Source organism: Mustela nigripes, chromosome 5 (genome assembly GCF_022355385.1).
Source record: "Mustela nigripes isolate SB6536 chromosome 5, MUSNIG.SB6536, whole genome shotgun sequence".
Lineage (NCBI taxonomy): Eukaryota > Metazoa > Chordata > Mammalia > Carnivora > Mustelidae > Mustela > Mustela nigripes.
Genome location: NC_081561.1, coordinates 92,392,565 through 92,416,747, shown reverse-complemented (window position 1 = coordinate 92,416,747; position 24,183 = coordinate 92,392,565). Strand labels below are relative to the sequence as shown.

General features: G+C 38.1%; 1 protein-coding gene and 1 non-coding gene across 6 annotated transcripts in view; both read right to left on the bottom strand.

The window, feature by feature from the left end:
- The window catches only part of UTRN (utrophin), a 501,914-nt gene that overhangs the window by 100,823 nt on the left and 376,908 nt on the right, over window positions 1-24,183 (bottom strand). For all 5 annotated transcript variants that reach the window (XM_059400879.1, XM_059400881.1, XM_059400882.1 and 2 more), the window contains one exon: window positions 9,993-10,122. In XM_059400879.1, coding sequence (XP_059256862.1) covers window positions 9,993-10,122 — 130 coding nt within the window. The remainder of the gene's footprint in view (window positions 1-9,992; window positions 10,123-24,183) is intronic.
- LOC132018871 (U6 spliceosomal RNA) lies at window positions 21,624-21,727 on the bottom strand. The gene has a single exon (XR_009404645.1). It is a non-coding gene; the product is annotated as a U6 spliceosomal RNA (small nuclear RNA).

Sequence of the window (24,183 nt, the reverse complement as noted above, 5' to 3'; positions counted from 1 at the left end):
GCAGAGACTAGGGTTGGGGCTAGCCCTGACCCCATCATGCCCTTGGTTCCTAGGAGAGATAAATGACCTGTTCAACTCACTTTTATCAAGTGGGAACACTATTTTCTCATGCTGGGAAATCATTTTTATTCCAATGGGTTCTTTTAACTTTAAAATTCAATTCTATAAGAAAGCCAAAGTCACATACATCTCAAAGAAATCTTAACAGTAGAAAACAATCTCCTTATGTGTGCTTATACAAAAACATTTTACAATAAAGTATCTGTTTCTCCTATGAAATAATACAGAACTTTATTAGAATCACCCCAATTGCTTTAAATAATGATCTTCCATATTTATTGTATCTTCTTTCTCCATATGAAATTGACATATATAATCTCCATTGTGAATAGGTTCTAAGCTTTATGTCATTCAAGTTCTCTTTCTTTCCATCTTGGTTTCAGCAATACCCAGTCTAGAGACCAGTATATCCTCAATATGTAATTAGTGAACCAAGTTGGGCTCAATGGAACTTTTAGCTTAACTCTACTGAGAATACTAAACTTTATATTCCACTTATTTTTCCTTCCTCCTCCCTATCCCCATATAAAGGGATTATAAACCCTTTATATGTCAAAGAGAAGAGAAGGACAAACCTTATGAAAGTTTTTTTTTTAATTTGGTAATTCCAAATATCTTACTTTTACTGTTTACATGTATCTATAATCTTGTATTTCACCAAGCAATGAAAAGGAAATATTAAGGCAAGCAAATATAGAAACAAAACAAAAACAAAACAAACCTTCCAGAGTAGCATTTTTACTCCTGGACAATATAGTGTAAGGAAAGACTAAGAGATCATATGCCAGTTCTAATACTAACGAATTACATAATAATAAATATATTCCTTATCTCTTTGAACTTCAGTTAATAACTGTAAAGCTACTGGCACATAAGAGCGCCTCAAAAAAAGGTTCATTTCTTTTATGATTCCTTTTATGATTTTATTACTAAGTCTGGGAGGTTTAGATATCTCTAGGGATTTTTACATAAGCAAACCAATATATTAGCCAATAAGAACTCGCAGGAACAAAACACACACACACACACACACACACAACAGCATCCCCATATCACTAGACATCTCTAGGGATTTTTACATAAGCAAACCAATATATTAACCAACAAGACTTCACAAGAACAAAACACACACACACACACACACACACACACACACACCAGTAACCCCGTAGGCTCTTACTATCTCTCTCTTTACCTGCCCTCCATTTCTCTCTTACCTTCATAACCAAAAGATGCTTCTGATTAAAATAATAGGAAATACATTCTCTCCACGTTTTCTGATTACATGATTAAGATTAACTTAATCCCTCTGATGATCAGTGTTTAAGAGGACTCCGCCCATTTCCTATTTTATGTGATGATAACAATCATTATGAAATAGATTACAAGTACACCATCAAGGGCCATCAGCTGATTACTGTAATATTTCTAATTAAGTTCATCTAATACATTATAAGAGTGACAATATTAAGAGGTGACCCAGACTACATTAACCTGCTAATGTGTTACCTAAATCTTTTAGTAGGAACATCATAAAGATGATATGAATTCATCCACGTTGCCAAGGGACTTCTCAAATCCTTAAGAAAAAAAAGGATGGATGAATAGATACATTTAATGAAAAGTAGAAACTCCAAGATAAAGACCTTTAGGGAGTATCTTCCACAAAAACCCACAAGCAAGATCTTAATGAGGGAAGGAAAACAGAGAGGAAACCAGAAATTCAGAGCACACTGTGGAGGGAGATGAATGGTACATCTGATCAGAAGTTAAAGGAGATAGAACCCAAGTCTGGACACTTTTAAGTTTTATTCTTCCTGTAAAGTAAGTCAATGTAAATAAACCCAGCACTGAATTGAGGAAGGAGGACGCATCATTAAGAAAATTAACCTCCAAGGAAGGGAGCAGGAACATCAGAGACACCCTGGAACAGACCTGGCTAAGCAACCTGAGATCATCCAGCTTTCAATTTTCTATAACTGAATATTCCCTGAATTTCCTCATACTAATGACTGCTTGGTAATTTTTTCAAGCCATTGATGAGTACTGGACAGTAGTAGATAAGTCCCTGGGCGCTGGGGGATGGTACTGGGAAGAAAGAAGGAAAGCTGGGAATGTAAACTCCAGGAGGGGAAGGATATGTTTTGTTCACTATCATATCCTCAGTACCTAGAATACTTAGCCATTCTTACAAAAGAAGTTAGGCCCGTTTTATGTTTAGGTACTGCCATAATAAGTGAGAAGTTTAACTGAAGAGAAAATTTTATGCCTTTGTTTGCGTTAAACTGTTTAAAAAATGGCAAACCCTTTAACTCACTCTTGAAGATTCCAGCCTTCAAGAGGAACAACAAAAACAAGATAAGTATACTACTCCATTAAAAGAGTTTAGTATCCTCCTATACTTTAAATTTTAAAAAGTAATATTCCAAATGTCAATTACAATAAAATACATACATGTAAAATACTGCCCTCTTTTTTATGAGGCAAATGTAATTTACGGATGGTTGCAATAGTGATTAGAGAACATAGCAGATGGTGAACAATTAATTTAAAATGCTGTGCCCATCAAACTAACCTTTGTTATCATATAATTCTTCATCAAGAATGTTGATTTGTTTATTTAATGGATTTCGTTACTATGGCATGCATTATCATGCAAAAAAGTTTTTGAAATTTTTACCCAATCAGTGGGCTTAGTCAGTCAACTCACATATTTTAGGAAAGCTGAAGACTAGACTCATTACATCCATACATACATTATAGAACTTTAATTGGGGAAGGATCACATTGCTGCTCTGTAGTTAAGGAACACTGAAAAAGAAAGCAACATTATATTTTTCTGTGCTTCTTCATGCATTACCACATTCTAATCTAATTTGGACTTGAGAAGCTAATTAAATTATTGTCTTGGTCTATAAGGCCTGAAAGCTATTATTTATCCTTCAAGTTTTTATATGAAAATTAAAAGTCTAATATTGCCTAACCACCTCCTCCCTCGATGCTAGGGAAATCAGTGAATTGGGATGCCATCTGATTAAGCAGCCTGATATTTCAGTACAGAATAAGCAATAGTAAAGGGAAAAGTAAAGGGTTATACAATATATTTAACTACTGGGGCACCTGGGTGGCTCAGAGGGTTGGGCCTTTGGCTTTGCCTTTGGCTCGGGTCATGGTCTCAGGATCCTGGGATCGGGCCCCACGTCGGGCTCTCTGCTCCGCAGGGAGCCTGCTTCCCCCCTCTCTGCCTGCCTCTCTGCCTACTTGTGATCTCTCTCAGTCAAATAAATGAATAAAATCTTTAAAATATATATATATATATTTATTTAACTACTGTATGAAATTTCTCTTAAAGTAGCAGAATATAGAAAATTACTTTGACTAAATAGCTGGAAGCACTTAGGATTACTGGGTTAACGAAGAGGGTATACTATGGTGGTGAAGAGCGCCAAGTTTAGCAACGAAGCCAACATGGCACCCCGGCTCTGTCCTGAGTTACAGTGTGCTTCCACACCCCACAAAGCCTTTGTTTCCTGATCTGTCAAATGGGTGGTAACAGTATTCACATCTCAGGGAGTTGTTACAGGGATTAAAGGAGACAAGGCATGTGAGACACCTGGCCCACTGCAAGCGCCTGTTTATAGCATGAGCACGCAAATCCCTGAGCTACATGGTACTCAAGCTGAGCCCCTCTCCGGTGATGTGCTGGGCTAACAAAGGCTGTCCCTCCCTGGTGAGAGGTCATAAGGTAGATGGTTAGAGGACAGCTAAGAAAATCAAAACTTGTAAGAAGAGAAAGGAGGCCAGAAAGAAGAAGCTTCTGAGTGGCATTCTAGTCCCTGTGGCCGGCTGTGACCTTGCCCTTCCTGTAATTTAGCTATGGAGGATAATACATTTCCCCTTGTGTCTTCACTTATGGAAGTTGGGCATCTGCCATTTACTATGACTAGAGTTCTAATTAATAAAGCTGGTATTAGGAAAGCAAAAAATGCCCTGGGAAAAAAAACACCCATCAGTTTTATGAGCCTAATTACTTACGCTGTAATGTATAATTTGTTCTCATTTTATGAGTTGCAAGGAAATAGCTACTGCCATCTTTTTTGTAAACCTAAGTTATACTAAGAATCAGTATAAAAGTAACTTCTACTAAACTGTATGACAGTTTCACATTGCACTCATTTAATGATCATGAAATTTTATTTGCATAAGTTTGCTACCATTGGCATAAAACGGACCTACTAGACTGAAAAATGTCACTTATTATTTCTTTGTTATATCATATACAAATTTCACATAGGAGAAAAGTACTCCTAATAATTGGCTATCTAAAATACTACAAAACATTAAATAATTCAAAGAAAACACTACACCCTGAGTTTAACATATTAACTACTAGTAAATGTAAATAGCCAGCTGTCAACGACCAGAGAGGAAAAATGTTAACCCTTAATACTTTAGCATCTGAAAAAACGATAACCATTAATCACAAGTACAGTCAAACCTAATTATACAAAGTATACACACACACAAACACACACACACAGAGCAGAAAAAGACTACAATAAACTAAGAGATGTCTTTTTTCCCAGGACTATAATGAAAAGAAACAAAATCAACTAACCAAGTATACCAGACCAAAAAAGAAATAATGTTCCGACAGTCTAGAATAAAATACTAGCTGTAGCAACAGTAATGCCTTAACTGGCATGGTTTTTAAAGAAGACTCATGGGGAAATTGATGAAGACAATAATGCAATCTTCTTTATCTTAAAAATGAAAAGCTGAGAAGAGGAAAAGAGCTTTCCTAGATCTAAATATACAGTAATTTGCACAACTTCGTAAACACTTTCAGAGGTGAACTATCCTCTCAAAGAGTTATAAGTTTTATTTAGCAGCTGATACCATAACCTCAAATCATAAAATACACACGCACATGTGCGCACGTGCGCCGGCATCCCAAGGCGGTGTGGAGAGAGAGACGTCTCTGCGAATCCGACCTTCAACCTGAACTGTAGGTGACAAATAGGTGAGAAGGCACATGTACTCTCTGATTATCTCAAGAGGTTTGGGGGCCAGAGTGGGCTAAGGCTGACTGTGACTGAGTCCCCAGATGATCGCCTGTATGTCTACCTTCCCTGGGCAGCCACGTGGTTTTCAAAAGGAACTGAAAGCTGGGACTGAGAACAGTAACGGGGAAGGGGAGGCTGGGAGAATAAAGAAGCCAGAAACAGCTGTGCAGGGTTAAGAGGCTCTAGACACTGCAAGTGGAGAAGGAGCCAAGACAGTGGCCAATAAGCAGAGAGAGACAGAGCGAGAGAGGAGATAAGAGATGTGGTGAACGACAGCCAAAACACTTCGGATTAAGAAAGGTCACTAACAGGGCACCTGGGTGGCTCAGTGGGTTAAAGCCTCTGCTTTCGGCTCAGGTCATGATCCCGGGGGGCCTGGGATCGAGCCCCACATCGGGCTCTCTGCTCAGCGGGGAGCCTGCTTCCTCCTCTCTCTGCCTGCCTCTCTGCCTACTTGCGATCTGTCAAATAAATAAATAAAATCTTTAAAAAAAAAGAAAAGAAAAGAAAGGTCACCCACATAGAAGTTTTGAGCTCTGTTCCTGGATCTATGCTACATTAGCTTGTGTTCAGCATCACATTATTTTCTTGGCGTTTGCATTTTTACTGAAAAGGAAAGGGGGCGGGAAGGAAGGAGAGAAGCAAGGGAGAGAAAGAAAAAGGCACACCATTTTATCTACCTGACTCAGTGGGGGTCGTTAGGAGAACAAGAGAGTGAGTGGTTTTAGACATGCAAAGAACAATCAAAAGAATGATGAAAAATGTACTCTTCTATCAATCTACCTGTTCACAGATATAAACCAGGTGATTAAAATCAAATGAAAAACAATTCAACTGTGTTAAAAAGAAAATCAATAGAGTGACATGATTCAGATTAACAATAATTAAACAGTTCCATAATGGCTCCAACCAGATATGGGCGCTACTGACAAAGTTGTGAACTCTGTAAAATACCTATAATTATTCAGATGATTTCAGTTCAATTAAAAATTATATTTACTTAAGAACCATTTATGGGTAGAATGAGTTATTCTGAGGAGTTAGCGTTCCAGACAGCCGCACTTTACCTATTTAGCTCTAGATTTTTATGGTTGCCATTTTAAAAGGAAAGATACTAAAATGTAGTATAAATTCCTATCCCTTCTCTTAAATGATTTATATTCCGTCTTCAAAAATAAACAAACCATAATTCATAGCTTCAATTTCCTTTTATTGTAAAAAGCCCCAAAGACTACTTTGTTTTGTTTTATTTTAGAAGCCTCGTATATCCGTTCTAGAATTTCTTTCTGCTCCTTGCTATCAGACTGCCAGCCAGCATTGCTCACTGTCACCCTTCTCCCTGTCCTGTCATTTCCATTTTGCCACATACCCACCATTCACTGGGAAACGAGTTAAACCAGTTACAACAGTGTCTAAAGTAAGAGTTAATACCTCGGAGAGAGCTGCTTCTCCATGAGTCCGAGTAGGATCTTCACTGTATTTGCTGTATGATATTTATTTTGGCTGCTCAGTTAATTTTACACACTTTTTCAGCTTCTCCATAAGGGAGAAAGATCACGAGGAAAGGAAGAGCTGAGCCCTGGACACAGTAACACAGTCAGGGAGATGATGGTGAAGCGGAGAGAGGAAGGCAGCTGGGGAGACAGAGCGCCATCGCTGTCCTGTCGGCGACAGGATGAGCAGGCGCTGGCCGGCAAACAAGGAAGGAGTCAGAAGCTCCTGTGGTGATACAGACCGACAGGCAGGAAAAACCAGGAGAGGAGGCAGTTTTTCTGCCACCCAGGAAAACTGGGGCCAAGTCCCTGTGTAGCTTTGGGCTTCAGGGGAAGGAGCTCAGATGCCCTTCCAGGGGCTACTGGTGGTTTTTAAGCCTGGGAAGTAAACGCCAGTTCTGAGTTTCAGATTTATCACTGTAGTGTCTTTCTGATGCAGAGATACCAATTAAGAAAGAACTAACCTTAGTCCTAACAAAAAATGGCAAGGGCTTAAAGTAAGGCAGTAATATTAGTAGTGACTATTGAATATTTAAAATATACATACATGAAAGGTGGCAAGGGATTAGATCGTAAAAGTACCCATCACAAGGAAATATAATTTGTAACTGTGTGTGGTGATGGATATTAACTAGACTTATCATGGTAATCAGTTTACAATCTATACACACATCAAATTGTTATGTTGTATACCTTAAACTTCCACAGTGTTTTATGTCAATTATATCTCAATAAAACTGGGGAAAGGGGAAATATCTAGCAGAGCATATCTGATGAGATTATCAGCTACTTATCATTTCGTTGAAATAATTAATTTCTTTCTTTTTCATAGGCTTTGTCAGTTAATAGATTCCTGAGAGCAATTCATACCTATAACACTCAACAATAAAGTAAAACACCACAGGTTGCCACACACACACACGATAATTAATAATAGGAAAAAATGAAAAAAAAAAAAAAGATGAAAAAAGGCATTTAGAAAAGTCACGTAGAGAAGTTCTTTCTGAAATAGTTACTTAAAAGTGGAGAGATGGATCCATTTTGCTCTGTCACTATGCATGGTACATACAACATAATAAATAACTGCTTATTAAATGCAATAAGAAATCATTTTATCAGGGGCACCTGGGTGGCTCAGTCATTAAGCAACTGCCTTCAACTCAGGTCATGATCCTGGAGTCCTGGGGTCAAGTCCAGCATTGGGCTCCCAGGTCCTCGGGGGGTCTGCTTCTCCCTCTGACCCTCTCCTTCTCATGCGCTCTCTCTCTCTCTCTCTCAAATAAATAAATAAAATCTTTTAAAAAAAATCATTATATCATTTCTCCCTGATCTAGTCCCCTCCACAGTGATTACTTCACATACAACTAATGTTCAAATGCTCTTTATTTCTGATAGCAGCTCTACAAAAATAATGGTAAACAACAAAGGTATAAAAGCTATTATGGATAATTTTCTTTCATTTACTTTTAACAGCAAGTAAAATCAGCCAGCATTGTAGAAAGCAGTATCAGTACAGGAGGAAAGTATAAAAATTACTAATCATAAAAAAAAAACAAGAAAATCATAAAGTTAAACGATGACTTTTTCTTGACCCCCAATATAGTATTTGAAAGCGGCTTAGAAATATACCAAATCTAATAGCCAAATAAGAATGCAAAAAAGCGATTATTACCAAGCCCCTTAAACTGACTACCCACCGAGAAGGAAAATTTAGAGCAAAGTGAAGCTTTAGTGATATAATAACACATTTTTACCGTGATGAAGTAGCTTAACATAAAAATGTTGCCTCTATGTTACTGGGGAAGCAAGGAGACAAGAAATGCAGATTTAAGGTGGATTTTAAATTGGGTAAAAGTTGAGATGAGGGAACTTATTTTTCTTCCAAGTTTAACAACAACAATTATAATAGTGCCTTCTTTCTTGTTATATTTAGTCGAAATGTTCTGACTTTCCAGATCCTCTACACTCTGAACCAGACAGCCCCTACAAACCCTTTATTCCCGCCTCCTGCCTAAGCACACTGCACCCTGCCAGGGGCTTTGCTCCTCCCTGCTACTGTGATAATCCCATCCCAGTGGTCTTCCCTGAACCCACCCGCTGCCCAAGCATCCCCACAGGTGCTCAGCTCACCCATGCATTCATTTAGCGTGTGCATGTGTAGGCTGTGTGCGTGTATGTGTGCATGTATATGTGTGTGTGTACATAACACACACATACAGAATCCTCAGAAGGAGTACTTCTTCAAAGCCAGAAATATCAATTAGGACGGATTTGCACACTGTGGGGTTAGTTGAAAGGTGGAGACCCAGCAATGACTTGAGTCACCAGTAGGCTGAGTGGAAAGACAATGATGCTGCTCGCAGAAAATGAAAGTTAGAAGAGATAAGTATGCTCTGTGTGTGTGTGTGTGTGTACAAAGACACACATAGCTAGGCTTGGAGGGTTAAGACTATCATGATCTTGAGGGGAAATTTATTCAGGTTGAAGTAGGGCTGATCTGACAAAGGCTGATGAGGAAAATGGCTACTTGTCCAAACGTCTGCTCTGGTTTCGGCTACAGTCAAAGAAAGCATTTTCCAACTGTACTTTCCTAACAAGTAATAAATGCTCATGAATTATGCTGCTGTACACAGCATGAGGCAGTCTTTTAGGTCTGCCTTCACTATGTGAAGTAAAAGATGAAAAAATATTTTGAATGGCATGTTTGTTTTTAAAAATGCATCAGTATGCTTTTATTGCCAACAGTGAAAAATCATAACAAAGATCTATGTTAGCCCCTGATTCATCTCTTAAGTTTATTGTGTGATTTACGGCTATTTGCTGAGAAGGTAGTTTCTGTTTCCATTTTCAACCAAAGTATATAAACAGTACATGAATAGGTTAATTTTAAAGTAAATAAAGTCTGTTGTCTACTTTTAAAAGAAAGGTGTTTTACTTTAGTGCCTTATTTTAAAAAGTAATCTGAAAACACAGAAGCTTAAAAAAATCCTTGCTTATTTATGTATTTATATATATTGTATTTTAAATGCCAGTCCTCTAGTTGCAATCATTTATCATGTAATTTGTTTGAACATAAGAAATACACATTTTTCTTTCTCAAAGAAATTACCTTTAGTTACAGTATGCCTTTTCTAAATCTATTTGTCTGCAGTTAATTTTCTTATAAAATAAGGATACTGATGCATACAGTCATCTCATTTTAATGTAAAAATCTAGATATTTGATAATAATGACATATTTGATTAAACTAACACTTAGAAGAAAAAATTTTAGTATCAGATCCTGAAATACTATAAGGAAATTTCCTACTTGATTTCAGGATTTTGTTCCCCTCACATGTGTTTTTATGACGTATGAAAGAAACCAATCTCACCTGTTTTTGATTGTAGGTTTCTTCTTGGTTCTTCGGGGGCCTCAATTGGCTGATCAGCCAGGAAAACCCGAGCTTGGTCGATAGCATTCAGAACAGAATACTCTTTCTCCTTTAACTCTCGTCTCAGGGCCTTTGCAAAGAGAAGCAAAAGTTGAATTTGTAACCTACTAATGAGACATGTCAATTAGACTACTGACCATATTTGTCAAGGGAATAACTAATATTTAAGCAAAGTCTGAAGTGAAAATATAAATTTTATGCATATGAATGACGAAACATGAATAAAAGCACAAAGATGACAGGACTTAAAGACGCAAAACAAAAATCTTTACAATATTCACCTAAGGGAAATTGTTATTGTGTATTTGAGCTTACACAAAATGTGCTTTTAGGGTGATCACTCCTGTCAGACTGCTCAAATAGAATAGCCTGTTCGAAGATACCTTTTTCTTATAAGACTGGCAAAAAAAATTACATCCAATAGTACAAGAGCAGGCAATTTCACAAGTAGTAATGAGATCCTCAGAAGTGTTTTACATTCTTTAGAATATATTAAGAAAAAAAAACTAAGAGATGGAAACAAATTAAAGTACATGAAATCAAAACTAAACCAAAGAGAACACATAAAAGACAGTCTCCAATTATCTTCAAATACGTTCCATCTAGCATGCTGAGGCAATTACGATTTTTCCCTTGTGAGGTTTTCCATGCAAATTTATGGTTCTCAGAACAGTCTGCCTTTAGTACTTTCATTCTTTTAAGTAGGGTTAAACTTTCACCTCTGTTCCCATTAAATGTTTGGTGATTAAGACTCTAACTGACTAGGGTTTAAAAACAAAGCTTACTCACTGGCTACTGCAAGGTAAGAGGAAATGAAGATTTTCTCATGTGCTATTTGAATGCTGGTATTATTGTTATCCTCTTAAAACTACACACATAAACACCTCCTGGCTCTAATATTTTGCTTTTAGTGCAGTTTCCTTATAACGCATTACGAAAACTCCAGTTTTTGTTTTCTAAAATATCATATTCTAGTACAATTTTAGAATCAATACAGTTTTTGCTTCTGAAGACAACGATTTTTTAAATAGCTTTTTGTGTAACTATGTTGGGATGACAGGGTATTCGCAGGCTAAATCCTCATCTTCCAGAGTAAATGAAAGAAAAATAATCTAGAAAACCAGAATAATCATCTGATGTGAAAACCAGAGCTAAACACAAGAAAAATACCCATAATGATTTTTTTTTTGGTAAAGATTTTTACTTATTTTAGAGAGAGAGAGAGTGTGTGAGTTGGGTGGTGGGGTAGAGAAAGGAGCAGAGGGAGAGGGAGAGGGAGAGAAAGAATCCCCGGCAGAGAGGAGCTCAGTCCCGGGACCCTGAGATCATGACCTGAGCCAAAATCAAGAGTGTGATGCTCAACCTACTTAGCTCCCCAAGCGCCCCTCAAGTAATGAATTTAAAAGAGAACATTACTGGTGGGGGAGGAGGAGGGGAGATCAATGACAGAATGTTGGTTTTTCCAGTAAGAACTGTGAATATTATTTGACTTTTAAACTATTTACAATTATTATCTTGACAATAAAGATAATGAAATGAAGAACAGCAAAAAAGCACATTCTCTAAAATCCATAGATACCTTCATAGCATCTATAAAACCAGACTGTGAGGCAAGCACAAATCAGCATATCCCCACATCAGCACCTTCGTGAGCATCAAATGACTATGTGACAAAACCCTCACCATCTCTACTGAGAAATGTGGCCTGTGAAGAAGTCCCCAGGTGTGACACTCAAGACAAGTAAGACAAACTTCTGACATTTAAAGTCTGTGATATGTGGAAACAGAATAGACCATAGAGAAACAGGGAAAATACATTTTAATCCAGAAATATATACAAACATGCCCAGGTCCTGAGCCTATTCTTTAAAATTTAGATTATTGTGTTGTTAAAGCAAAAAGCTCCAGATTGATGAAAATACTCCTAAGGTATCTACTTCCCAAAGCATCTGGAAATATAAAATATAAAATAATGGTATGAAAAAGTGTGTTGCTTAAAAGCCAAAAGTAAAAAACAGTGGGCAACACAGCAGATTTATAAAAATTTTAGTGATCCAGAATATTTATTCCCCCCAAACCCAAATCTAACCAGTAAATGTGGGAGAGGTAAAGATTCTTAAAATAATGCACAAGGGCTGTGCCACAGATCTTCTTTCTGAAAGGGAAGTCCCAGACATGAACCTATTTAATGCAAGTTGCTAAAAGGAAAGTGAAGGAACCAGAAGAATGACTCCTCCTTCTGGTTGATCAAATAGGATGAGGATTCCCAGGAGTGTTTGCAGATTTGGCACAAAAGGAAAACCAGGAAACACCAACTGGGTGATGATGGGGAAGGGGATTAAAAACTGAGAGAAGACAGAGCATAAAGGAATGTGACTCAGAGAAGGGAGCACAGAAGCAGTGCCGGTCCTCCGGAAACACACGGTGATTACGGAGCGTGTATTTCACGAAGCATGAATTCTGATCTCCTGGCGGAGAAAGAAGATAATAGGATCCGTATGATTTAGGTGTACAGTAGTGCCCAAAGGGGAGTTCTGGATTATTATTAGTCCACAAAATGAGCATTGGCTAGGGGTCCGGGGAGTGCAAATCGCATCAGAGAGATTTGTGTTAAAACTATTTTTAGAATTTCAAACACCCACATGGAAATATATATTTGTCTACAGAAAGGATACTTGGGAACACTAGCCAGTCAACTTCCTTGACGGCTGGAATTTTACCAATTTAACACAGATGCTCTCATGATGGGAGATTCACTGGCTGCTGTTTACTCTGCCTGGAAGGCTTTTTCCTCAGATATCTACATGGCGTATTCTTCCTCCCAAGAGGCCTTCTCAGTGAAGCCCACCCACCCATGCTATTTAATGTAGAATTCACCTCTCCCATCCGCTACATTTCCCATCACCTTCTACTAAGCAAAGCAGGCATCTAGTTATTATGGTTATTGTTTCTCACCCGTTTCTCTCAGATAAAAGTTAAGCTCTACAAGGCTGAGACATTTTCTGTTTTTGTTTGTTTCTTTGCGTTTTGTTTTTCACTGTGGTAAACGAGGCACCCGACATCAGTGCTTTGGGACCTGGTAGAACTAGGGGGCTCGGAAATGCTTCTTCGTGGAGGTGGTGTCTAAACAGTGTCTTGTAGAGGGAGGAAAGTACTTCCAAAAGAGGAAACTAAACACTAGCAGAAGAACAAGGGAGTGTGATGGTGTGTGCACTGAGGGAACTTAAACATTTAGTGCCAAAGAGCTGAGCAGATATCAGGTCACAAAAACCACTGTATGAAATCCTAACCGAGCATGTGAGACAACCCGTCATGGGCACTGGGAAGCCACGGGAGAGCAGGACAAGATAGCAGGGGGCTATGACTGTCCAATCTACATCCCCGTTTTTTACAGTATCATTGTCAGGTCTCTCAGATTCATGGAAAACGAATCTGAGTGTGAGAATGCCCCACAGGACTGGAGAATCTATTTTCCTTCCTAACCACATGAAACGTCAGCACTTTTTAGAACAATCTCTCTGCAAAGGGCGTTGGCAGGGGAATGTCTCGTGAACTCCTTTGATATGCCAAGGGAGGGAAGTAGAAGAGGCAAGTGTGGGCACGTGGGAACCACGCCAACTACGTGAAAACGTGGGGCTCGAGCACTAATGCTGGCTCACCACCTAAATATCCTACAGAAGAACATACATTTCATACAATATTTTGTAAATTTAATTTTATTATTCAATTTGTCCTATTTCAATTACATTTAATTGTATGTCAGAAACGGGTTTAACTTTCAACAGTATTAGACATATAATCATTTCACCACCGTTTACCTCTCAATTAGACATAAAAGAAAGCCAGCATTTCCTAACCACCTGGTGAACATTAATGATAAGATAATTAGACCCTAACAGAGTTGTTTTGTATACAGAGCTACAAAAGGCATTCAGCTTCAGGTTCCAATATCACATGACTTACATATGGGCTGCCTTTGTGAGTATAACATAAACTAATAGGAATTTTTCTATTTTAATGACTTTATATTTTCATTCAAAACAATTCTGTTCTCAGGCAATAACAAGTATTGGCAATGATGTGAAGAAGTTGGAACCCTTATATACTGCAGGTGGAATGATAAAATGCTGCAGCCACTTTGAAAAACAATCCAACAGTTTCTTGAAATGTTAAACACAGGGTTACCACATAACCCAGCAATTCCACTTCTGGGTAACTTACCCAAGAGAACTGAAAGTAATGTCTACATAAAAACTTATATATGAATGTTCATACCAATATTATTCATTATCACCAGAATGTGGACAACCCAAACATCAACTGGTGAACAGATAAAAAAAAATGCTGTTATACCCATATAATGAAAAGTTTTATTTAGCAATAAAAATGAATGAAATACTGATCCATGCTCCAACATGGAGGAACTTTGCAAATGTTATGTAAATGAAAGATGCCAGACAGAGAAGCCCATTACTATGAAATGCCAAAAGGGATAAGGTTATAGAATCACATGGTAGAACAGTGGTTGCTTAGGGATGGATGGTTGGGGGAAGAATGGGGGAGTGATGGCTCATGGGTGCGGGATTTCTTTTTGGGATAATGTTCTAAATCTAGATAGTGATGATGGTTGAACAATTCTGAGATTATACCAACAGCTACTGAACTGTTTTTTGATATTTTATGCTGCGAGGATAGTATCTCAATAAAGTTACTATTAAAATAAAATAGTAATTCTGTTCTTTCTTCCAAATAAGTTCCCAAGGTAATCTGTTTATGTCTAACCTCTATGCCCACCCATCCACAAAGGAGTAGCTCATTGCGTATGTTCAGTATGTTCCCCCTCAGAGTTTCCAGAGCACTTCCTATTTCTCTAGCATAGCTCATCTTGATGTACTGTGACCATGCATCTGTCCCCACCATTATATTGCAGTTCTTCTAGGATAAGGCTCACATCTATTCATTTGAAATCCTCTTCAGTGCTTGCCTAGACATATATAGAAAGTACACAACAAATGCTTAGGGAATAAGGAATAAATGAAGGAATGCTTTCAGATTAAATACTAGATAGGATTCCAAAATAGGGAAGAGCAAAATAGAACAAAGTCTCCCACATGTGATTACCCTAAATTGGATATCCTAAATTACTGGATTCCAGTTAGCTCTGGATTACTTGAACTATATACTTTGCAAATTCTTAAGTAAATAATTTTTTAAGGCAAAAGTAGTTTTCTCCAATAATCTAATTATCAAAGGTATTTTTATAAATATTTTATTTGTAAGTAATCCTTACACCCAACATGGGGCTTAAATTTACAACATGTGATCAAGAGTCCCATGCTCTACCCATTGAGCCAGCCAGGCACTCCTTCCTATTAACTAATTATCAGCTAGTCAATACTAAGCATTTTAACTTACTGTTGATTACTATTGAATTAATAGCAAAAAATCTTTTTTTTTCCTCCCTAGATAAACAAATAACAGATTTCACTGAAAGGTGTGGTATGGGCTTACTCCATCTTTGTCTTTTTTTTCCACATCCTAATCCATGAGGTAACTATATAGAGCATAGTTTCAAAGCTATTGGAGTCATTAAACTAAAGGGGGAATCTGTTATTATTACAGTGTATCAAATCCACCTGAAATGTATCAGCTTAAAACAATGGTAACTTATTATTCAAGATTCTTTGGATTGGCAAATTACCCAGCTCCTCTGCTGGTGCCACCAGAGATTACTCCTGCAGTTATAGTCAGCTGTCATTTAACTGGGATTGCAAGTCTAAAATGGGTTCATTCATGTGTTCAGAAAATATTGTGCACCACTAGCTGAAATACCACAATTTCCCTCTATATGGTCTCTAAATGCCCTGTTGGCTGGACTGGGCTTCTTTGAAGCCTGGTAATTAGTGTTCCCAAAGAGTAGACTGAAAGCTGCAAAATCTCTTAAGACATAGACTCTAGAACAGCCCAATGTCTAATCAAACTTCCTGCACTTATAAAAATGCTCTAAAACCATGCTGTCTTATATGGTAACCTCTGGTGTCATGCAACATTTGGTACCTGAGATATGACTAACTTAACTGAAGAACTAGATTTTAAATTTTATCTAATTGTAATTAATTTAATTTTAATTTAAGTGGTCACATAGGACTAGCTAAGAGTTACCACATCAAACAGTACGTTCTAGAATCTACGCTTCTGCCACATTCTGTTTAAAGCAAGTCATGAGGCCCAGCATAGAATCAAGAGAATGGGAAAGTACAATGGATTTCTTGGAGAGGGGAACAGCAGTGATCCTCAGCATAGGGGCTGAGATACAGTGAATCATGATTCATTATTATAACAATCTACCACACAGGATAAAGGGAACGCTGGGGGACGTATGTAGTTTGGTAATATTTTATATAAGTCATCATGGAAGGCATCTCAAAGACAGTGATATTTGAAGAAACAGCTGAATGAAGTGAGGGAGCGAACCCTAAGAATATCTGACAAAAGAGCAATCAGGAAGAGGGAACAGCAAGTGCAAAGGTCCTGAGGGGAGTGCTGCCGTGGCTTGGCAGGCTGGCACTGTCAGAGCTAGGGAAACAAAGAATGGTGGTGACTGCTTCTATAAAAATGTTTTGAATCATGAAAGGTAGAAGGAAGCAAATCTTATTGGTTGGTAGTAACCACATACTTCTTTATACAGTAGACATCTAGCTCCCTTACTGACTCAAGGCCTTTCCATTCTAACAAATAGTTCAAAGACCTCAATCCCCCTGCCAAGCCAGCACCTGTGAAATCAAACTTCACCCTATAAGCAGTATACCAGATCACTTGTAACAAGGAAGAAGATACAAAATAACTTCAAAAACTAAATTTGAAACTCTATTTGAAAAGTTGCATGCTCTGAAGTTTTTAATATAAGGAAATATGGTTTCAGATATTGCAGAAGTCAAGAATAGTAACTGGAGACCACAATGATTGCCCCATGGCCATAAGAAAATGTTCAATGTCTCTCTCATCCTAAAGTGGCATAAGGGTATATGACAGAATTTTCCAACGAAGATTTCCACCAAAATAAAAAGTTTTAAAACATATTAAATTCATATAATCTAAAGGAAATATGCCAAGCATAAGAGAAAATGGTAGTTAATAAGCCACGATCCCAATCCTCAGGAAACTTAGTCTAAAGAGAAGAGAATGCTGGTCACAATATGTTAAGGGCCACAAATCTTTGAGAGAAGAACAAACAGGACATGAGGAAATGTGGAGAAGATGGAGGGAGGTGGAAGGGGCACAAGCAACTGTGTGTTGAGAAAGAAAGTAGAATTAGATTAAAGGTAATTAAGGGAAAAGCAACTCAAGGAAACAGAATAAAGAGGTGAAGTAATCTAGTCTCTCATTGTTTTCCTCGTTAAGCAGCTTTTCCATCTCCTTTAAACTAAAGGAAGCCTGGAATGTCAGATTAGTGAAGACCTGATTCCAACAGCAGAGCTTAACCAGAAAAATCTCAGTGTTTTCATTCTTAACAGAATTTCTGCAAACCCAAGATGCCACTTAGCAGAGCCCACCTTTCCTGTCACTTCACTGCCCCCTTTCAGACTCAGGGTACTGTTTGGCAGCTTACTGGTGTGTCAGGCACTCAAGAGTGTCAGAGTTCATTGCTCCTTATTCAATTTTAAAGGCCTAAAAAGAGATTCTCAATATGCTCTTGCAATGTCTAGGAACACTTCTCCGCACCTGCTACAATTGGGAAGGACGGGGGATTAAGGGATAAGAAGGTACAGATCTTCCTTCACTTACGATGAGGTTACCCCACTGAACGCTGAAAATATCGTAAGTCAAAAATGTACTGAATACACCTAACCTACCAAACATCATAGGTTAGCTTAGCCTCCCTTAAAGGCACTCAGAACACATACATTAGCCGACAACTAAGCAAAATCATCTAACACAAAGCCTACTTTAGAATAAAGTTGGAGAGCGTGTGTCATTTATTAAATGCTGTACTGAAAGTGAAAAGCAGGATGGCTGCCTGGAGAGAGAATGGTTGTCAGCAGGATCGGTCGTTGACCCTTGTGACTGTGTGGGTCTGGGAACTGTGGCTGCCCCTGCCCAGCATCACAAGAGGGAATATCCTGCTTAATGCTAGCCCTGGAAATGACCCAAGTTCAAAATCTGAAGTACAGTTCCTACTGAATTCTTATGACTTTTGTCCCATCATAAGGTTGGAAAGCTGTAAGTCTACCATCGTTAAGTCAGGGACTATCTGCATAAGGAAGTGACTCGGATGGCTTATGTCTGAAAATCTCTCAAGTCAATCCGCTATTCATTTTCATCATGAACTTGGCTTTGGTTCACTGGAGTATCTGTGTTGCTGCCAAGCAAAGAACAGTAATATCAGTTACTCCTGGAGCACTGACATGGGCAGGACCTTGCAAATCACTTGATGTGAAAACAAGGTCTGAGAAAACCCGGAGGGAGGACAGGAATTCCTGAAATCCCCTTCTGTCCTCAACTAGCAACCAGCCACACTGCCCTGACCAAGGGGAGACAAGGGGAGAAGAGAGGCACACACGTGGGTGTCATCCCCTCTGCATTAAGGAACACATGGCTCCTTTCCTCTCTTTAAACCCATCATCCAAATTGTCTGGATACCAAATGCCAAAGTTCACTGAGATGCACTTTTCCTCAAGTTTTCTAGACCATAATATTAGAATTACAGATAAAGCAGATCCTTTGGCTCTCTTGCTTAAAACCCTCTAATAGCTTTGTTGCACTTGGAACAAATTCTAAACTTCCTACCAACATCTGGATCTTCCAGGGTGCCTGGGTGGCTCAGTGGGTTAAAGTCTCTGCCTTTGGCTCAGGTCATGATCTCAAGGTTCTGGAATCAAGCCCCGCATCGGGCTCTCTGCTTGGCAGGGAGCCTGCTTCCTCCTCTCTCTCTGCCTGCCTCTCTGCATACTTGTGATCTCTCTCTCTGTGTCAAATAAATAAATAAAATCTCTAAAAAAAAAAAAAGATCTGGATCTTCCTTGCTCTCCAAGTTCAACTGTTAAATACCCTAAATAGTCTCAAAGTCTTTATTTCTGCTCCTAGAATATGCCAAGTGTTCCTTTTTCATTTCCTGTGTAATCCAGAATCAAGGAAAGAGAACTCCCAAGAAATGGGAGTAGCCATACAAAGCTTGTCTGCAAAGAAAGCAACGTGGAATAAGTGGAATAACCCTGAGCAGCAGAAGAGGGAAGGGGTCATTTCCGTTAGCCTCTCATAGAAAAAGTTGTTTTGGTTGGTTGTTTTTTGTGGTTTTTTTTTTTTTAAGAGATTTTATTTATTCATTTGAGACAGAACAAGAGTGAGAGAGAGAGAGCACAAGCAGGGAGAGCACCAGGCAGAGGGAGAAGCAAGCAGACACCCTGCCAAGCAGGGAGCCCAAAGTGGGGCTCAATCCCAGGACTGTGGGATCATAACCTGAGCCAAAGGCAGACGCCTAACCAACTAAGCCACTCAAGTGCGCTGAAAAAGTTATTTCTTGACACAATATCTGTGTGCTTTCTCAGTAGTCTTCTTCCCACAGCCTCTATTCACCATCACTTGTGGAGGAAAGTACTAGCTGCTTTACCAGCTTTGAATGACCAGTTACGGTATCCAACCCTCCATTAGCAAGAACAACAGAATTTAACTCTATTAAAGGATAAATTATTTAATTCTAAGAAAAATGGAATCATGTGATCCTCCAAAATTAAGTGAAATTGTTTGGAAAGTATAAAACTAGGTTGCAAGTTTCTTGAGTCACTTTAGATTTTAGAAAACAAATATATAAATATAATGTCTTCCTGTGAACCAATTTATCTCACACTAAAACAGCAAAGTGAAGCTCTGTGATAGCAAAAATGGATAGCCAGATTATGTCACATACACTAATTTGATATAAATACCAACTTTCCTCAACTGATCAGCCCAACAATGTGTTATCTTTTTCCCAATCCTTCAACGTACAACTAAATCAAATACATTCAACCAATTCTCTCCTTTCTCTTTGAGAGAAAAACAGAATCAGACATCTGACATCCCAAAACTGCTTTCTGAATTTCCACCCTGTTATGGGATACCAGCATTTTAATGGTAACAATACAAGGTTCAAGGAAAGAGGGGGGGAAATGAGAAATCACAGGCAAGGGCGCAGTGAAACTTCACTTTCATACATTGCTAGAGGCGGAAAATTGCTTCAATCACTTGGGAAAGTCAGTTGGCAATACATCAAGACTCATTACTATGTTCATATTGTGTGAAGCAAGAATTTCACCTTTGAGAATATATCCTAGGAAAATGATCCAGAAAAAGCTATAAACACAAAAGTTTTCATTATAAAGTTATTTATGATTTAAAAAATTCGAAAGCAATTTAAATTTCTAACACCTGGAAAATATTTAGGCTCACTACGGTATGGCCACACTAGAGACCATTATGTAACCTTGAAAAATTACTATGATAATGACTACATAGCAACATGAAGAAACAGACATGACGTATATTTAAGCAAAAAAGACAGAATAAAAACTATGTCCCCTACTAAAACTGTGTGAAAGATAAATATGCAAAAAGAAAATATTCATGCAAAATGAAAATGATTGTGTTACAGTGGTAAACTTAAGGCCAATTTTTTGTTCTTTATTTTATAAAATCTGTAATGATATTAGTTTCATAATTTAAAATTATACTCTTAAGAAAGGAATACTAAATGGAATCTAGCTCATTTATCATTGAACAAATTATTACATTGATTTATTTTTCATTTTTTATTGAAGTATAATAGACATACACCATCCTATTACTATCAGGTATTTATCTTAGATATTTGATATTTTATATATTACAAAATGACCCCCACAAGAAGTCTAGTTACCATTTCATCATCACACAAAGATATTACTGTATTATTGACTAAATCCCTTATGCTGTACATTATATACTCATGACTTGTTCATTTTGTAACTCTGAGTTCATACCTCTTAGTTGCCTTCCTGTTATTTCACCCACCCACCAACCCCTCCCCACTCGGGTTACCAAGAATTTACTGTACCTATGAGTCTGTTTCTGTTTTGTTTTGTTTATTCATTCATTCTGTTTTTAGACCCCACATGTGAGATCATATAGTATTTGTCTTTTTCTGTCTAACTTATTTTGTTTAGCATAATACCCTCTAGGTCCATTCATGTTGTCACAAATAGGAAGATTTAATTCACTTTTTATGGGTGAGTGACATCCCATTGTATATATACCACATTATGGTATATATACATTCCTCATATATACATTCCTCATTACTAATGGTATATATACATTACGAATGTATATATACATTCATATACGTTATAGTATATATACATTCCTAGTGTATATACACATTATGGTATATATACATTCCTCATTACTAATGGACACTTAGGTTGATTCCATATCTTGGTTATTGTACATGAACACAGGCATACATGTGTCTTCAAAATGATGTTTTCAATGTCTTCAGATAATTACCCAAAAGTAGAATTACTGGATCATATGGTAGCTCTATTTTTAATTTTTTGAAAGAATCTGGAGCATTTCACGAATTTACATGTCCTCTTGCACAGAGGCCTAGCCAACCTCCTGTGTATCATTCCAATTTTAGTAGAGGTATTGCCGAAGCAGGCACAAATTACTACTTTTAAAGAATGGCATTATTAGTAATTACAAACATATTTTAGAAGCACAGTTTTTATATCTATAACAACCATGAAACTTGCTCATTATGTTTCCTACACGACATCTCTGAAGCTAGATTTATTCTAAACATATAACACATGACAACAGAGTTACTGAATGAGGCATTCCCTATGTTTAAGGTACTGCCTGTGTCTGTGAGGAGTCTTAACCCATCCTGCTTTCAAGGTGTCAAATCTCTACACAAAAGAGAACCCAGCAACAGTCAGTACCTGAGAGTAAAATAAGCTACATTTTAAAAGCTATCTCAACAATTAGAGATACGGCAATTCTTTCCCCCTTAACAAAAATCTTCCCAACTCCTGATCTGAATAATTTAGGTAATATTAAAACAGAAAGAAGGTAACCTCTTAACAGGCTATCATACTAAAATGCAGAGTATAATGGTGTTGATCAATTTTCTTACAACTTCAAGTATGTCATATAATTGAAATTATTTCTAGCTCTTGAGGAAATAGTGCTACTTATATTTCTGTCAGCTAATCTTTATTAAAGATTCAGCTATTCAAAGTAGAAATATCTTCAAAAGGGTATATTCTTTTGAACATGAGTGAATAAAAAAGGATTACAGAGAGCTAAAGAAAGAGAAAAAAAAGGAACAATCATATCAAAGGACATGTTATCTCTGGGTATATATCATTCATTTAACATTCAACGAATATTGATTATCTAATGTGTCAGGCACAGACAAAGAGACAACAGAAAATAAATAAGTAATTACGTTAGAGGATGATAGATGCTACAGAGAAAGAAAAAAGTAGAACAGGGTAACAGAGATTAGGGGCACTGGGAAGGGAGTTTTGACTGGTGTAGACTTCACTGGGGAGGTGCCACAGGAGAAACATTTGAGAACAGAGGAGTTAATCATGTGGATAGATGGGAAAGAGCATTCTAAATACATAAGACAATATGGTGAAGACACAGCTAGGGGCCAGTGTGGCTGAAACCAGACTTCACGAGAGAAAATAGTAAGAATGAGGTGAGCAAGGTGTGAGTGGGAGGTAGGTCACACCATGTAGGGTCTTGTGGACCATTCTGAGGACAGTGGTTTTTATTCTGAATTAAATAGGAAACGACTACAGAGTTCTGATTCCTTGGAGTAGGAACACTCTGGCCACTGTATTAACAATAATACAGGGGCACCTGGGTGGCTCAGTTGTTAAGCGTCTGCCTTCAGCTCAGGTCATGATCCTGGGGTCCTGGTATCGAGCCCCACATCAGGCTCCCCACTCAGTGGGAGGCCTGCTTCTTCTTCTCCCCCTCCCCCTGCTTGTGTTCCCTCCCTCCCTGTGTCTCTCTCTGCCAAATTAATAAATAAAATCTATAAAAAAGAGTAACAGAGACATAATTATAGCTCCTAATAGATGGTAAAAAGAACATGGAACCAACAAGATTTTCTAATGGAGGGAATATAAGAGAAAGATTAGATTGAAGGTGATTATTTAATTTTTTATCTAAGCAACAATAGAATTCTTTCCACTGAAATGGGGGAAGATCGGGAGAATGATTTTGAGCAGCAAGTTCAGGAATTCAGTCTGGACTTACTAAGTTGGAGATGTCTATCAGATACCCAAGTAGAGATGACATGTAAAGATATATAAATTCAGTAGTGACTGGCATACCAGAAGCCACATAACACCAGAGAATGAGTTCAGCAAGGAATGGGCATTGAGAATTGCATAGCCTGGCCCCTGGTGCATCCCAAGTTTAGGAGGCTGAGGAAAGAAGGAAGGCCCAGCAGAGGAAATTGAGAAGGAGCTACCAGGGCGGTAGGAAGAAAACTAGCACAGTCCTAGAAGTCAAGTAAAGAGACTGAATAGAGCAACAGTTAGTGAGCTGACAGGAAAAGAAGGACTGAAAATAGATCCCTAGTCACATCGCCGCTGACACTAGAACACAGAGACAGAAGTAGTTACAGTGAGAGTGGAGGCTCAGGATGGCTTATGTGACAAAGAGAATGCTTGTAGTAAGTTTTAAGAGGCTTTCATTATTGTAAAAGTGTTGTTTTACATATGTCAAAATAGAAACATTAATGTTTTCTTTTTTTTTTTTAAGATTTTATTTATTTATTTGACAGAGAGAAATCACAAGTAGTTGGAGAGGCAGGCAGAGAGAGAGAGAGGAGGAAGCAGGCTCCCTGCTGAGCAGAGAGCCCCATGCAGGACTCGATCCCAGGACCCTGAGATCATGACCTGAGCCGAAGGCAGCGGCTTAACCCACTGAGCCACCCAGGCGCCCGAACATTAATGTTTTCTTTTTTTTTTTTTTTTAAAGATTTTATTTATTTATTTGACAGAGAGAAATCACAAGTAGACGGAGAGGCAGGCAGAGAGAGAGACAGGGAAGCAGGCTCCCTGCTGAGCAGAGAGCCCGATGCGGGACTCGA